This window comes from Microchirus variegatus, assembly GCF_963457635.1.
Source record: "Microchirus variegatus genome assembly, chromosome: 12".
Classification (NCBI taxonomy): domain Eukaryota; kingdom Metazoa; phylum Chordata; class Actinopteri; order Pleuronectiformes; family Soleidae; genus Microchirus; species Microchirus variegatus.
In genome coordinates this window covers 6,663,148-6,678,141 of record NC_139813.1, presented here as the reverse complement: position 1 = coordinate 6,678,141, position 14,994 = coordinate 6,663,148, and the positions used below count along the sequence as shown (strand labels likewise).

Below are 14,994 nucleotides of genomic sequence, written 5' to 3'. Positions count from 1 at the left end.
CTAACCCCTACACCAACCGTGCTCCCTGAATGAAATCCGGTACAGACAAAAAGTTCAGTAAGTTTTTTTTGTTGTTGTTTTTTTTCTTGAGACACGAGGCAGAACAGTGTGACACACACAAATGTCGTAATTAAACAGTCAAAGGCCAACTGAGATAATAAGGATAAAGCTGCTCTTTCTTCTAGCACTCCATTGTCCTTTCACCACAACACCAATTTGGCTCTTTGTGTTCATACTCGGAACCTCATACATAAACAGTGGGACTAGCGCGCTGGTCATAACTCAGTTGCGTCAGTCACATCAATGCGCTCATTCACATCAAGGTTCAAAGTGAAAATGTTGGTAGGAGGTGCATGCGGCAGTAAATGGGAACATTCTGCTTGTTTTAGGACAAAGGGTGGTTGGATGGTGCCCCTGTGGCTTTTTCTGAGCGTTTGTATAGTTGTATGACCCGGATAATCTCATAATCGTGGTGCACTGCTCGCTGTATAATGTGAGGTACACATGGAACTCTTTGAGGAGATTCTCTGCATGGAGATCATCGAAACACAATAGGAAGCTGCTAAGAGTCACGAAAAACAGTAGCGCTTCTTTTGGTAAATGATTTCCCTGTGGGTCATTCTCAAACTGGACATATGCACCTGCTTGTGACAATGGTACATTTAAACACCATTTCATCCCGGTTTGATCTAGTTCAATATGTAACACAAAGTTTTGCACTTCAATTGTCAAGTGCTGTGAAAGATACCAAAATATACAATCAAGTTCGTCCTACTTGTTCTGTTTACCCTTCTGTTTAAGTACCTTGCGCAATAATGGTACATTCCATCTGTAGCCGGAACTCGTAATTTCCAAGGTTCCCAAACGCTAATATCCAACTTGGAGCAACCTCACCAAACCCAAACACCGATTCCAATATGGCTGCCACTCTTTTGACCTCATAAATTGATACTTTTACTGTTACTAGTCTCATTTGTTTCACAATAAATCAGTCATACACATGACACTGCTTGTATCCACACTGTTTGTGTGGAATGCGGCAAGTTACTTCGAAAACGTAAAGCATTTATTCCTTGTTTCTGCCACTTAATACATTATAATATTACTGTCCTTGAATTGTAAGGCATTACACTACTTTTGCATTACTTTCACCAAAATAACTAGCATACTCAACAGATCTTACTGCGTTCAATGCAGCTTATTCGACATCCAGTAGGAGGTGATGTGGTATGACATAATGACTGAGCTACGCTTAAGGCTAACAACAGTGCAATATAATGGCCGCAGTTATGGTGCATTACACATTGTCATGGAGATACTGTAACTTTAGGCGTATTCATATTAAAATCAATAGAGCTAGAGCCTACCTACTGTATATTATATGTTGGACTGCATATTGTTTTTGTATGTTTTATCTGGATACAGACGTGATTCAGACTGACATTATGTCGCTGTTCTGGTGGCTATTTATATTATAGTCAATAGCCCTAGCTATCAAGATAAGCTATCAATGAATGCTTACCTTGTAGTTGCTCGATTTCAAACATTTGCATGGATTTTTTTTTCTCCTCTGTTAATTTTGCGGTGTTTCTACTGTACAGTATAATGCATTTGTATAAAAACAACACACCACTTAATTTTTGGTTTAAAATGCATTGTAGTGAATTAAATATTACCAGTTCTTTTTATTAATGCCTTACACGCAGCAAAAGGTAATGCATTACTTCCGTAACAGGTTACTCCCAACACTGCTCAGAAGTGAAGTCAGTCCCAGTTTAGAGTTTTGAAGTAAAAGGAATGCAGCATAATCCAAAAAATAAAAAAATAAATACACCGTGACTTCCGACAGCGACATTTGTGTTTCTTTTCTTTTTGTTAAGTAGCGCGCAGCAATGTTTACTCCATCATGTTCTTTTTCTTTAGTGAATTTACTGGAAATACAAGCCAGATGAGTCTTTACTGTTCCAACTCTTAATGTGATGAACTCGGCTGCACTGTACCACTTGGTGTGAAAGCATCTTCAGTGTCCAACATATTATCATATTTTGAAAATGTATCTCAGCCAAAACCTATTATAGAAAAGAGACTGATGACTTTTTATTAATTCTAAAACGAAAAGTCCACAGCAGGAGTATGATATATCTGCTTAACAACAGCCAACCCTGTAAATAAATCCATCAATAAATCCATCAATTGTGTTGAAAGCTTGCGGCTGAGGTTTGCAAAAGTTTCACCTGATTTGCAACTAGTGGATGGACTTTGAAGTAGCATGGAAGACGGAGATAATATATGTATGAAAGGTATCAAGCTTAAAAAAGAAAAGGGTGTAGTCACCTCCCACTTCCAAGACACGTGACCAACGGACGTAGACGAAGAAATGCCACGGAAAGCAACGGAAAATGTGTCAACAAACTTGCTTGTTATAGTTTTCTAGAAGCAATGGCTGCCTCGAAATGCTGTCTTAACTTTCTATCAGGGGGGCTTAAAGTGGAAGCAAAAGGCAAAACAAAAAACAGCTGCTCTTTGGTGGCCGCACATGTTGGATGGAATCAAAAGCTGTCAGACATCGCTTCCCTTTTCACTGCTTTATCTCACGGTTCAACAGCGTTTTCTAGCTGGAAAATTAAAGTATGTGTCATTTCGTGAACCGCTGCCTCCCCACACCCAAGTCAAAAGCTGATCCACTGCTGCCTCCATCAGTAAGTTATTTTGGGAATTTGGTGTTCAGATTTACCTCCATGACAAAAACTAATGAAACAAGGCAGCAGGAGACCAGCAACTCCCATGTCCCCACAAGCTATTTAATTATTGATCAGCTTTTTTTCTGACCTCGTCTGTATAGACGTCACATCAACTGTTACTCTGCTGTGTTTGAATACCAGCAGCATGCCTGCATCAAACTTACATGCACTGCAACCACCGCCGTCCCCCTCACCTTGTGATAAAGCTCGTCTGAAAGCAGACTGACCTCGGACGACCCGGTTCTGTCTGCAGCTCTGGTTTTAAGCCAATGAAGATAATGACTGCAATGGCTGCTGTTCAACATATCAGGCAAAAGAGGTGCAGTCAGATAACAACAGCAAAAACTGACTCACAACTGCCGGTCAATGTGTGTTTGTGTGTCTTTCTGTGGCTCTCTCAACCAACACAAACACACAACCGCCACACAGTACGACACACAGTGTTTGGAGCCACAATACATACAGACACTTTTCTGTTTTCACACAATAAAGCCCCCCTAAAGGCCACATTATACTTCTCCGACTGCGTATGCGTTATCCGTCTGCGTCACCACGGAGACGCCTCGAGCATTTATACTTCTGCGTCGTGGTGACGGACACTCGCTGCAATTTCCCGCCCGATCAGTAGGGGTCGCTGCGCAAGGTTGTTGTGCTTCTGGCTACAGTGAGCAATGGCGTCCGAGAAAGAAAGAGAGAAAAAGACTGTTGTTGTTGAAACAGTGGCCGTTTCTCACTTTTCTGTGTGACGGAACGCAGTTTTAAGATAATTTGAGGCGAGAAATTGGCCATTTAGGGTCTAAACATGTGCTGTGTGTGTTAAGATATGACGTATTTATAGTTCGGCAGCGGCGTTATCGGCGGGGATCAGCTCCGCCTCTGTCAGGACGCCCGGAGCGCACTGAGAGCCGGCACAGAGCAGCTTCGCTCAGCCTGTCCTGAGGACCAATCGTAGCTCTTGCCGTCTCCGTTGTCCCTTGACGGAGTGACGGACACTTCAAAAATATTTCGTGCACCCGGAGACGACGCAGAGGCTCTTCGACAGGTTCTGCGTCGACGCAGAGTCTCTACGTAGCCTACGCAGAGCACTTTACGCAGAAGTATAAATTGGGCTTAACCCCACCCATCTCTGTGACTGAGCAGAAAACCTTGTAATTCTACCCCCCCCCCCCCAACAGCAGCAGACCGGGCCAGAAACTCACCCGAGACAGACCCACAGTTTTCTACTGGAGCAGTACACAAGTCACATCCTTTTTTTAGGTCACAGATGGCTACACCTGAACCTCGACTGACCTCCTTGTTTTTGTCTGGGAGCATGTTTGTAAAGATGTCTGAGACATCACCTGATATGTTTACATACAGACTGTTTATTACCGTCTAGTCATGCTAACTCAACAAGCTGTAAAATTATACAAACTTATACATGTTCCGGGGTTTGGGTGATTGGGTGACCTGGGTGATTTTGGCTGCTGCCTTGGTTGAAAAAGAGCAGAAATCGATTGTTTCCAACATTCTTGACACAATTGAAATATGAGCATTTCATGCATCATATGTCGTGAGCATTTGCATTATATGCTTCCTGCGAGTTAAACTCCAATCCTCCAGACGGATCGTTACGACATCCAACAACCCCCAACGTTATTTCTTCCAACAAGACAAAGGCGCAGACAAAGGTCTCCGTCGCCACAATAACTTTAGCGACAATAATATCAACACTCTCATGAGACGGAGATGAGACAAACACACGTCTCGTGCGGATTAAGTTAGTGAATGAAAACTGAAGCTTCAACTTCAGCTGGTGGATGTTGGCAAACTAGGCTAGAAAGATGGATAGAAACTGTACAAACTGTGTACGGTGCATGTTTCTTTCATTGTTCATAATTGCCGCACAATTTCCACCCTGCCAAGGTCATTGGACGCACAAAAGTTTTGCTGCCTTCATTTCAGCTCCGTTCACTGGAGCAGGTATGACCAATCGGATTGACCGATACTAGTGACGTCATGACGACAGGCAGCCTGAGACATATATAAGTAATAGAAGAAATATATAACGTCATCAGTAGATAATTTATAGAATAAATTATAGAGAGAGAATAATATAAAACAGTGAATATAGTGTCTGGATAGAGATAAGTGCCAAAGAGAGATTTTGTTTCGCTTTAATCCCTGTAAAATTAAGAGATTATTCTTAATTTAACCACATTAGTTTAACCACATATGTGAAATATTGATGAATGAGTAAAAAATTGACTTTATTTATTTATTTCTCTAACCTTTTCCAGCCAACCAGATGAGACTGAGAATGAGTTGAGATAGTGTTAGTAAGTTAGCGAAGATATTGAGGTATAGCCTGAATAAGACTTTTTTTTTTCTTTGGTCAAATGATGATGTTTCCCTTAATACACAACACACTAAAGATGGGCTCACACACTTTGCACACCACGCATGTCACCCAGGTTCTACAGCCTTTGCCACCCAGGGAAAACCCTTATATTGCATATTCTGTATTTAGCCTACAGTAGTTTCCTCTTTTGTGTGTGTTGTAGAACCTAAGTAGCCTTCGATTAGCGATTGAGATGAGATTTTCTTTTTGGAGATAACGTCAGAGAGTCAAGGTTGAGATGAGATTTGTTCGTGTATGGAGGAGGAACCACAGTGAAGGTTCATGGATGTTGTAAGGGAGCACATGAGGACCAATTGGTTTAAAAGAAGAGGACACACGGGATAAGGCAAAATGGAGGCAAATGATCCGCTGTGGCGACCCCCTAAAGGGAGAAGCTGAAAGAAGAAGAGGAAGGTAATGTCATGTGTACATGTACTGAATGTCAGGGAAGGGTCAAATCCTGTGACAACACTTGTGATCGGTGCTTAACTCCAAACTGAACCACAGAGAAGGAAGTAGAATGTGGCCATACATGACTTAACATGTGTTTGTGTGCATATAAAGTATGTGTGTGTGTGTGTGTGTCATTCTATGGTTGCAATAGGACATTTTGGCCAGTCCTCGTTATATTAGAAGTCTTTTCTCTGGCTGCTTTCAGGGTTGGAATCAGAAAATAGACCAAGGGTAGGGTTTGGGGGTTAGCTAAGATAGTTAAAATAAAGGATTGCAATACTGTTTAAATTACTGTCCTCACAGCTATAGAAAGACAGATGTGTGTGTTACATTAAACAGTGTGCATACAAATGTCTGGCTGTGGGTGGGATGTTTGTTTATGTGTGTGTGTGTGTGTGTGTGTGGCAGAAGACGTTAAGCTGTAATTACTATACCATTAAAGTTGGGCCCACCATAAACACAAACACAGACAGAGTTTGCGCAGCTTAAACCTAACCTAAACCAAAATGTAGGTCCTTGAAATGAAATGAGGTTCTTCTAAGGTCAATGTTTATGCCAGAAAAGATCCTAAAGAGGTAACACACACAGACACACACACACACACACACACACACACACACACACACACACACGCACACACACTCCTACATACACATATTCGCTTCTCCACAGACACACACACACACACACACACGCACGTCTGACAGCACAGCAGCACCTGTTGCTCTGTGTCCTTGTGTTTTTCCTGCACTGCAGTCGCAGCTCAATTCAGCTTTTAAAGAGAGAGAGAGACAGACTCAGACTCTGTTTGGATTCAGTTTCTCTAAATTTATCACTGACAATCACCAGCGACGGTTATTAGTGCAGCTGTTAATGACTAAAGCAGAGGCCACAGGGAAAACAAACATGCAAACACTGGGTTCTGTAGAGTTGACATTCTTGTTTGAAATATGTCATTTAAGGTGTATTTGTACTATGTGAGGGGTGTTTTTCCCACACGCCAGCTGCTTTTGTTTGTTTTGATGTGTCACCCAATTACTGTAGATAAAACATGTTAAGTGCAGGCAATAATTTAGGTTGCAATGTTGCTGGCGTGGGGCAATATGAAAGTTTCATGTCAAACAATTACTGTACATGGCACAAGATTCTTGTTTTTCAGTTTAGATTCTTGCTTTAGTTTTGATTATTCAAATGATTTTATAACCTTAGTAACATTACTAACGTTACCAGCAAAAATGCTATTCGAATATTGAATGGTATTTGCTGAATGTTTTCGAATAGTCTAGCGCATGATAGCTAGTGTAAGTAATGAAGGGTTCGCAGCGTGTTGAGTTAACAAGATGCATTCAAAGACCATGGTAAATTTAAACACTTTTTCGAGATCTACAGTGTGTTGAGCTTAGAGGAGGAGCTTCAAGATGCATTCAAGAAACCTTGTTAATTTAATTACTTCTGCACACACACAATCTACTAACTCTTGTTGTTGTTGCTGCCACCTTGTGGTTGTAGAAGCACCACAAATTAGGTAGTCATTGGAGTGGAAAGACTTGTTTTTATAAATGCAAACTTTTTTTTGTAATCAAGCTGACAGTTGAAGGAGGAACAAAAGCACATGCCGGTAATATTTTCAATACTACTGTAAATCACAATTATTTAGGTCAGGATAATCGTAATAATCATGAATAAATAAAGGGAATTCTGCTGTCTCAATTAGAAACGGCCAAACTTCCAAAAATATTGGGCTATCCCTTGAATGCCGGAAACAGCCCCCAAACGGAAACCTGCTAATTCCACAAAAAGTCAGACTTCAAAATTAAATGAGACAATCCTGGTTTGAACGTAGAGACAGTCAGACTACACTAACTCAGCCACAGCCTTGTCTTGTCTTTGTGAGCAGACAAAGGGAAAGTCTTTGTGCCTCATCTGAGTCACCGGGGATGGTGACACCTTCATTTCCAGGCGCTACTAACACACAAACACACACACTGACACTGTGACTAATGTCATGAAAACAACCTTCTACCTCAACATGGAGCAATTTTGGAGGAAACCATTCCATTGCAACTTTTCTTATTCAATTCAATCAATTATTAACCGATTACTTAAATTATTCGTCAACTATTTTTATAATGGAATAATCGGTTTGTATGTTTGTTTTTTTTTAAAGAATTAAAGAATGGTCAGATTTTTCTTCTTAAAAGTGAATATTTACTGGTTTCTTTGTTCTTATATTATTTGAGAAAATGCACTGATTTTCTTATTTTCTGACATTATACGTACCCAAACCATTAATTGAGTCAATATCAATTAATTGGATGAGAGTAATCGTTAGTTGCAGCCCGTCTTCAGTTAAACATTATTCAGTTTGTAATGTGAAACATGACGGAGCATTAAAACATGAGATAACAGATACAGAAAATTTTAGATTGCATATTTTGATGGAAGGATGAAAACATAGTAATCAATAATAAAAATATTGAGAGTAGCGTAAGCCCGAAATCAGCAAATTCATAGCAATATCAGTTTGAAAACAATTTATTGTGTAGCTGTTGCACAATCAGTAAAGCTTACAAGCTTTTCCCAATAAAAAATGCTGTACAGTAGTGATTTAAGGCTTTTGTTTTTGATAAATAATGTTACATTATTGCATCATTGAGTTGAATCGAACCCATGCCTTTGTTGTGAGTCAGGAGATAACATGCTCAGTTAACATGAAACAATAGACTGCTGATTCTCCATCCTTCCACTGGAGACTCATTTATGATGTTGTAATTACACACTAATGAGATGCTAAAATGTCCTAAAATGTAAAAAAAAATCAGCCAATCTGGGTTTAATTTAACAGTCAGACATAATAATAAAAAAAACATTGACGACTGCAGTTGTTTTTCAACTTCAGTGTGGGACGGGGGTTTAAAAAAACAGGCACTGGCCCTTTAAATGGGCAAACCTGCTGAATGAGCCCGTAGAATAAAGAATTGGGGAAAAAAAAAAAAAGAGCTGAATGTGAATGAAATGTGATGTGGGGTATACTCACCAGCGCGCGCACACACATGGCAGACATCCTCCTGGTTTTAATGAAGGCAGATGCTGAGGTGTTCTCACTTCTCATCTCTAGATGTTTGTCATCCTCCTCCTTTCTGCTCCTCCTGCTCCTCCTGCTCCTGCTGCAGCAGCAGCGTCAGCCTCAGCTGCAGCTGCAGTGTTGGACAGAGCAGCTGTGTGTCTCCAGGTGGACACTCTTCTTCTTCTTCAGGTGCAGAAACATGACAAACATCACCGCTGGGACTCCCATAGTGATAACAGCTGAAGGGACCACACACGCACACACACAGACAAACACCGGGAGTTTCAGCTACTCCAGTCCGGGCTCGTCAGAGTGTACAGCGGCTCTCTCCACCTTCCTCTACCCGGCTCTGGCTGCAGAGAACGGAGCTCCTCCACGGGTGACGCAGGGACCGGAAGGCGGGACTTAGCGACGCGCCTCAGCCAACCACAGGCCGGGAAAGAGCAACACACACGTGTGTGGTTTTTTTCTGGACTCTCTCTATGTCCAGAAAAATCCTCAATGACGGACATGTGTCCTCTTACAGCTGGAACCAGGTAGAATCCCCGTCAGGATGAAATGACTGAGGTCTCATTTTTAGCAATTTCTATTTCTGAAAATAAAATCTATGGGTTTAAAGGTGCAGTGTGTACAATTTAGGTGACATTATTTTCTTCACTAATGAGCTGGATCAGCGAGTTTGGACCACTGTATTTTTTTACAGTAGCCCACAATGGACAAACTAAACATATTTTCAGATGTGATGCTAACTAAAGGCTACATAATGTTATCCAACACGACTGAAAAGAAAGGGTGAGGTGAAGGATATTCTGCTGCAACCTACAACTTCATCATTAAATTTACATGCTGTACCTTTAAGGATTAAACAGCCTCTGAACGACTAGATATTAAAGTTAAAGCTGCAGTATGTAAGTTTTGAATATAAACACATGGCCATTACTTTCAAGCCATTGCCCAATGGGTTCGTAATATACTGTAGACCAGGGCTCTCAAACTCAAATGACCATGGGGGCCAATGCGCATCTATTGTGGTCAAGAGGGGGACGGCCTAGAAAACAAAAAGTCGTACCAGGAGCCGTTTCGGCAACTGCCATTCGTGGCTCGGGCCCTGACAAGCGTTTTTATATATGTAATTGAATGTTGTACATGATACATTTAATAATGGGATTATTATGACCAAATGTCTTATTATTACTGTGCTAACAATGCTAGCAAACATATTTTATATTCTATCACCTCAGCAGCTGTGCCTCAGCTACAAACTGTGTTTAAAAGACTGTGAGTTCGTGGGTCATGTTTTTATTATACATGATATTAAGTGGGGGGCCGCATGTAATCGATTGGGGGGCCGCATGTGGCCCCCGGGCCGTCAGTTTGAGACCCCTGCTGTAGACTGTATATAAAAGGTAAAACACAGTCTTCTGGTTGCAAACAAACACCCATTTTGAAGCCTATTTTAGCAGGACTTGACAGAACAGGTAAAATTAGCTGACATTTGAGGTCAGGATGATCAGATATGATACTTCGTATTGGTCCGATACTGGCCAGGAAAAAGAAAACTTGTAAATATAGCATAAGTGCTTCATGAAATACAATGATGTAAAGAGAGATTTTAATCTGATGCTTGTTATTTTAATCATTGTAGAATAAATTAAGTTTTATGCTGCACTATCATACTTTATGCTTCATTTTAGTCTAACTTTTTGTTTTCTTTCATTCTTTGTATTGTAATCTGTAGGCTCTGATTTTGTTCAAATTGTACATTTTGGCACTTTTAAGTGGTCCTGTGTATGAAATGTGCTCTACAAATAAAACTGCCTTGCCTTAATAATAGCTAATTTATTTAGCTAAATTACTGTTTTTGTAGAAATTCAAGGTTCTGATATCGCATCTGTGGGGACTCACCTTCTAAAGATGGCAAACTATCCTGACCCAAATTTCAAATTAAAGTGCCACAAGTGCCAATTTGTGCAAAATGTAGCAATTACATCGGTTGTCATATCTGTAACAGTGAATACAATTTTTGAAGTGGTAAATGTGTCATTTCCGAAAGTTGTTCAGTAAATGAATTACAGCTTTGTTTACAGCAGAAAACATGAATTAAAAGGCTTGGAAAATCGTGCTCCAGTGACCCATCTATGGACCCCACCCCAGTGTTTGGGAATCTGTAATATCATGTAACACACCGAAAGGTTAAGATGTTTGCGTGAACAATCCACGTTACAATCACACAGTCACCTGTATTTAGATCAGGTCTTTCTGCTGACTTATACTTTTCATGACAGTATCAAGCACCAACAGTGAGACTCTCATATGTGTCACTGGAGCAGATATACGGAGCCACTCGTCATCTGCTCTGAACAGTCAAGCTGTTCTCCTCTCCGGTTACCGACCAGGTGTTGAGAGATCCAGACACCACACGAGCTGGGATTTGGCACTTCGGGCAGTCCGTGAGTAAACAGTTTGCGTATACACAAACACGTACACACACATAAGCAGGCGGCCTGCTCACAGTCTTACATGTTACTGTAAATAGCAGCAGCTGGTCAAGGAGGAGTGCACCATCTGCCCTGCACGTGGAGCTAAGAGGAGTGGACAGGGAGGGATAAAGGGATGAACTTTGCTGCTTTACTTTAGCTATAGTGGATGAGTATTAGCGGTCAGTGACTCAGCCGTATGTTGAGGGAGGAAGGGGAAATAATATACATTATTGTGAGCGTGAGCGTTTACAAAGATACGCAAACAACACAACGTTTCCTGTTGAATGAAAGGTGTCTCGTGGCGAGATAAAGTGGCAAACTGTTTTAAGATAGCAAACAAATTAGAGAGATTTATTTTTTGTAAGGTGACTATAAACCAGATTTTTCCTGCCGTCTCATCTGTCAGACGTGTTTTCACTGAGCGCTCGGATGCTGTGTGAGTGAGTTGCTTTAAAGCTGCCTTTTTGTTGAACTTGTGTAAAGCAAGTTCTCCTGATGAGGGAAAGAGGATTATATGTGTTCCAGAGAGTGGTGTGTGTGCAAACAAACAAAAAAACGAGAGTCTATGCACGAGTGTGACAGTGCATGCGGTTGTGTTTTTATGGTGATTAAATGTTTAGTCAGATCTACTCCAGTCCACACAAAGCTCATAGTCTCTAAGCAGCAACCATCTGCTAAAAACACACCAAATGAGCAGATGTTTTAAAGGTGCCATGTGTAAGAATGTGGCCAAAAACGGTTACTACCTTCAAATTCAAAATACCAAGGTCTGTTAGGTTTCGTTTTCTGACCTAACTGGCAACCCGTGGTTGCTCGGCGGCTGAGACTCTACTGACTGCAATGATCGGTAGACGGCGGTAGGTGGCGCCACATGCCAAAACATGATTTCAAAACATAAACATGATTTGCTGTCTGAAAAATATATTTTTTAATGCGAATATTTTGTCTGTACTGTTGTTGTTGGTGAGTTCAGTTTGTAATATGAACATTATTCCTGAGTCTCTGTGACATATTAGGAGGATTTTATGACCAGTTGCTTTAGATTTATTACATAATGCACCTTTAACGCTGCAACAATAAATTGATCCGTAATAGTTTCTTAGGATTTTATGGGTTTAGATTTATAAATGTGAATATGTATATATTGTTTTTAGTATTTTTGCTCCTTGGTGACAGGAAACTGAACATTAAAGCATTGTTAGATATTATCAGTGTGAGCGAACCAAATTACTAATTAAAATAATCAACGAAGTATTAATTAGAATGAAAAAGTGGCAGCCCTAATCAGGGTAATCATTGCTGCTGCAATTTATTTTAAAGGATTTTTAACTGGTCAGTTATTAACTTCCATAAGTACTGCTGATTAATAGTGCACATAATATGTGGTTATATGTAATATTTTGTTCATTACTACACAAAGCTGTCTATGAGTGTCTATGAAGGAGGTTGCTGCAGAGGGTTGATGACTCATCGCCAATCCCTCTGAAACCAGCGATGACCAGTTTTCAAGCTTCGGCAGCAGCTGTCATGTGGAGTCCCCCTGGTAACAGACTAAACTCAAACCAAAGTGTCCAACACAGGAGGCCTGAAGGTGTCCACAAGGAGACGCGTCCGCCAAACACTTGACGAGCACAAGTCATGCGTTTAGTCGAGTGCACAATACTGTCCACTTATTTACACCACAGCTCAGTGACACAGACTGACCTGATCCTGTCAGACAGTTTTGATATAAACCTTAAAGTTTTTCTCAGTCGCTTTGGTGCTTTTCTCAGATCAGAATGAAAATTCTCGTAACTAATAGTTCAACCTCATAAAGTCATAGTGATTATGTTTTACAATATTTACATTGTTTTTATAAGGTGGATGGATGAATGAATGAATGAATGAACCAATGATTGAATAGATAGATAGATAGATAGATAGATAGATAGATAGATAGATAGATAGATAGATAGATAGATAGATAGATAGATAGATAGATAGATAGATAGATAGATAGATAGATAGATAGATAGATAGATAGATAGATATGATGAGTGAATGGATGTGTGAGTGGAGGGATGGAGGGATGAGTGTTCGGATGGAGGGGTGGATGAGTGTGTGAATGGAAGGATGGGTGGATGGAGAGATGAGTGGGTGGGTGAATGGATTTATAGGTGGATAAAGGCATGAGTGGTTGGGTGGATAAGGCTAAATTTAAACATTACTACTACTAAACTACAGTTTCAAAGATAGAGCTGCCGTGTGTAACTTGAATTTGAAAATCAATGTCCATTTAATCCATTACCCATTACCCACTGTGTTTATAGAATGTGGTAGAAATAAAAAAATCTAACTGGGCAAAGGCTGAAAGAAAATCACTTTAACTTCCCACAATTGCATTTGGTTATTTCTGTAATTGTTGTTATTTGTGACACTGTCAGAGAGTGAGCATGTTCAACTACACTGTGTATAAAACAACAATAATAACGAGTCTACAGTAAATCAGGAGGTATTTGGTGGTTTGTTTTTGTAGATAATCTACAGAGAAAAAAGTGTCAAGACAAGGCGGACTGAATTCAAACGGCTTCAGTGTAATGACAATATAGCCTGACCTCTACTGGAGAAACATGGTCATTGCAACTTCTATACAGCATGCCTCAAACACATGAATCGTTTAATTTGATTTATTTTGATTTGATTAGGCTAAGTTTTCAAAGTTCTTGAAATAAAAACCCAGCATGTATATTTGCTCAGTCACACTCTCACATAGTATGACTGTATCACAAACAGCAACAATTACAATTATTAAGCTTTATCTTTGAAACTGTAGTTCAATGTTTAAATTTATTCTTATCCATCCAACCACCTCCTCCATCCATTCACTCATCTGTCCATCCACCTACTCATCCATGATCCATTCAACCACCTATATAAAACAGAGCTCCTCTTATTATATTAGACACATTTTACATTATATTTAGATTATACAACTGTATTTATTTTACCTCTTTATTCAGTTTTTTTTAATCTGTTTTATCTGCCAACAGGGGCACTTATAATTGTGGACATAAACATACATATATATATGTAATTCTTTACAAAAGTAAACAACACATTATGAGCTCACAGCGGTATCCAGTGTCATAAACCCTTTAATAAATGTTTTTGACAAACATACTAAAGGTTGAATAAAGACAAACGAGATTGTTTGATTTGAAATCAATACGTATTGTGCTGCTCAGTGTGACCCCTGGAACAAAGGGAGATGTGTACACACAGCATTAAATACAGGCTGAAACATGAGCTGACAGAAAAGACTGTTTGCAGTTTCAAATTTCAGCCACTAGGTAGCAGTGGAACACACAAGTTACATTTTATCAACAGGTATGTTTATTATTTTTACAGCAGTTTCTCTTTTTTTAACAACAACAATTTATTAGCAACACACAGTAGAGTGAAACAGCCTCGGGCCATCGTTAGCTTTGTTGTTTTAGCTAATTTTTAATGACAACGCAGTCTCTTTATTAGGATCGAACCAGAATATACAGGAAACCTGTGAATTAAATTACAAAATTAAAATGTCCAGGTAATGAGAAACACTACAGTGTAATATCTTCACATAGAATAGGTTTGAGAATCACAATTGATAATTTAGCACTGTTATTGCCACGGTACTTAATAATAATAATCATAATAATCATATTAGTTTTCTCAGGGCCCACGGTTGGTGTAGTGGTTAGCACTCTTGCCTTTGCAGCAAGAAGACCCGGGTTCCTGGGTTCGAGCCCCGTTTGGAACAACTTCGGAACAAGGGCCTTTCTGCAAGGAGTTTGCATGTTCTCCCCGTGTGTGCGTGGGTTTTCTCCAGGTTCTCCGGCTTCCTCCCACAGT

At 40.0% G+C, this 14,994-nt stretch overlaps 2 protein-coding genes across 2 annotated transcripts in view; one reads left to right on the top strand and one right to left on the bottom strand.

Moving 5' to 3' along the window:
- Positions 1-8,638, bottom strand: part of tnfrsf21 (tumor necrosis factor receptor superfamily, member 21) — a gene marked incomplete at both ends in the record, with an annotated part of 44,384 nt that extends 35,746 nt beyond the window's left edge. The window contains one exon of the mRNA XM_083898960.1: positions 8,612-8,638. Within this exon, the coding sequence (XP_083755086.1) occupies positions 8,612-8,638 (27 nt within the window). The remainder of the gene's footprint in view (positions 1-8,611) is intronic.
- Positions 8,639-8,840: 202 nt separating this feature from the next.
- cd2ap (CD2-associated protein) overlaps positions 8,841-14,994 on the top strand; it is a gene marked incomplete at its 5' end in the record, with an annotated part of 66,603 nt that continues 60,449 nt past the window's right edge. Inside the window, 2 exons of the mRNA XM_083898470.1 lie at positions 8,841-9,039; positions 10,927-11,091. Of these exons, the coding sequence (XP_083754596.1) occupies positions 8,841-9,039; positions 10,927-11,091 (364 nt within the window). The remainder of the gene's footprint in view (positions 9,040-10,926; positions 11,092-14,994) is intronic.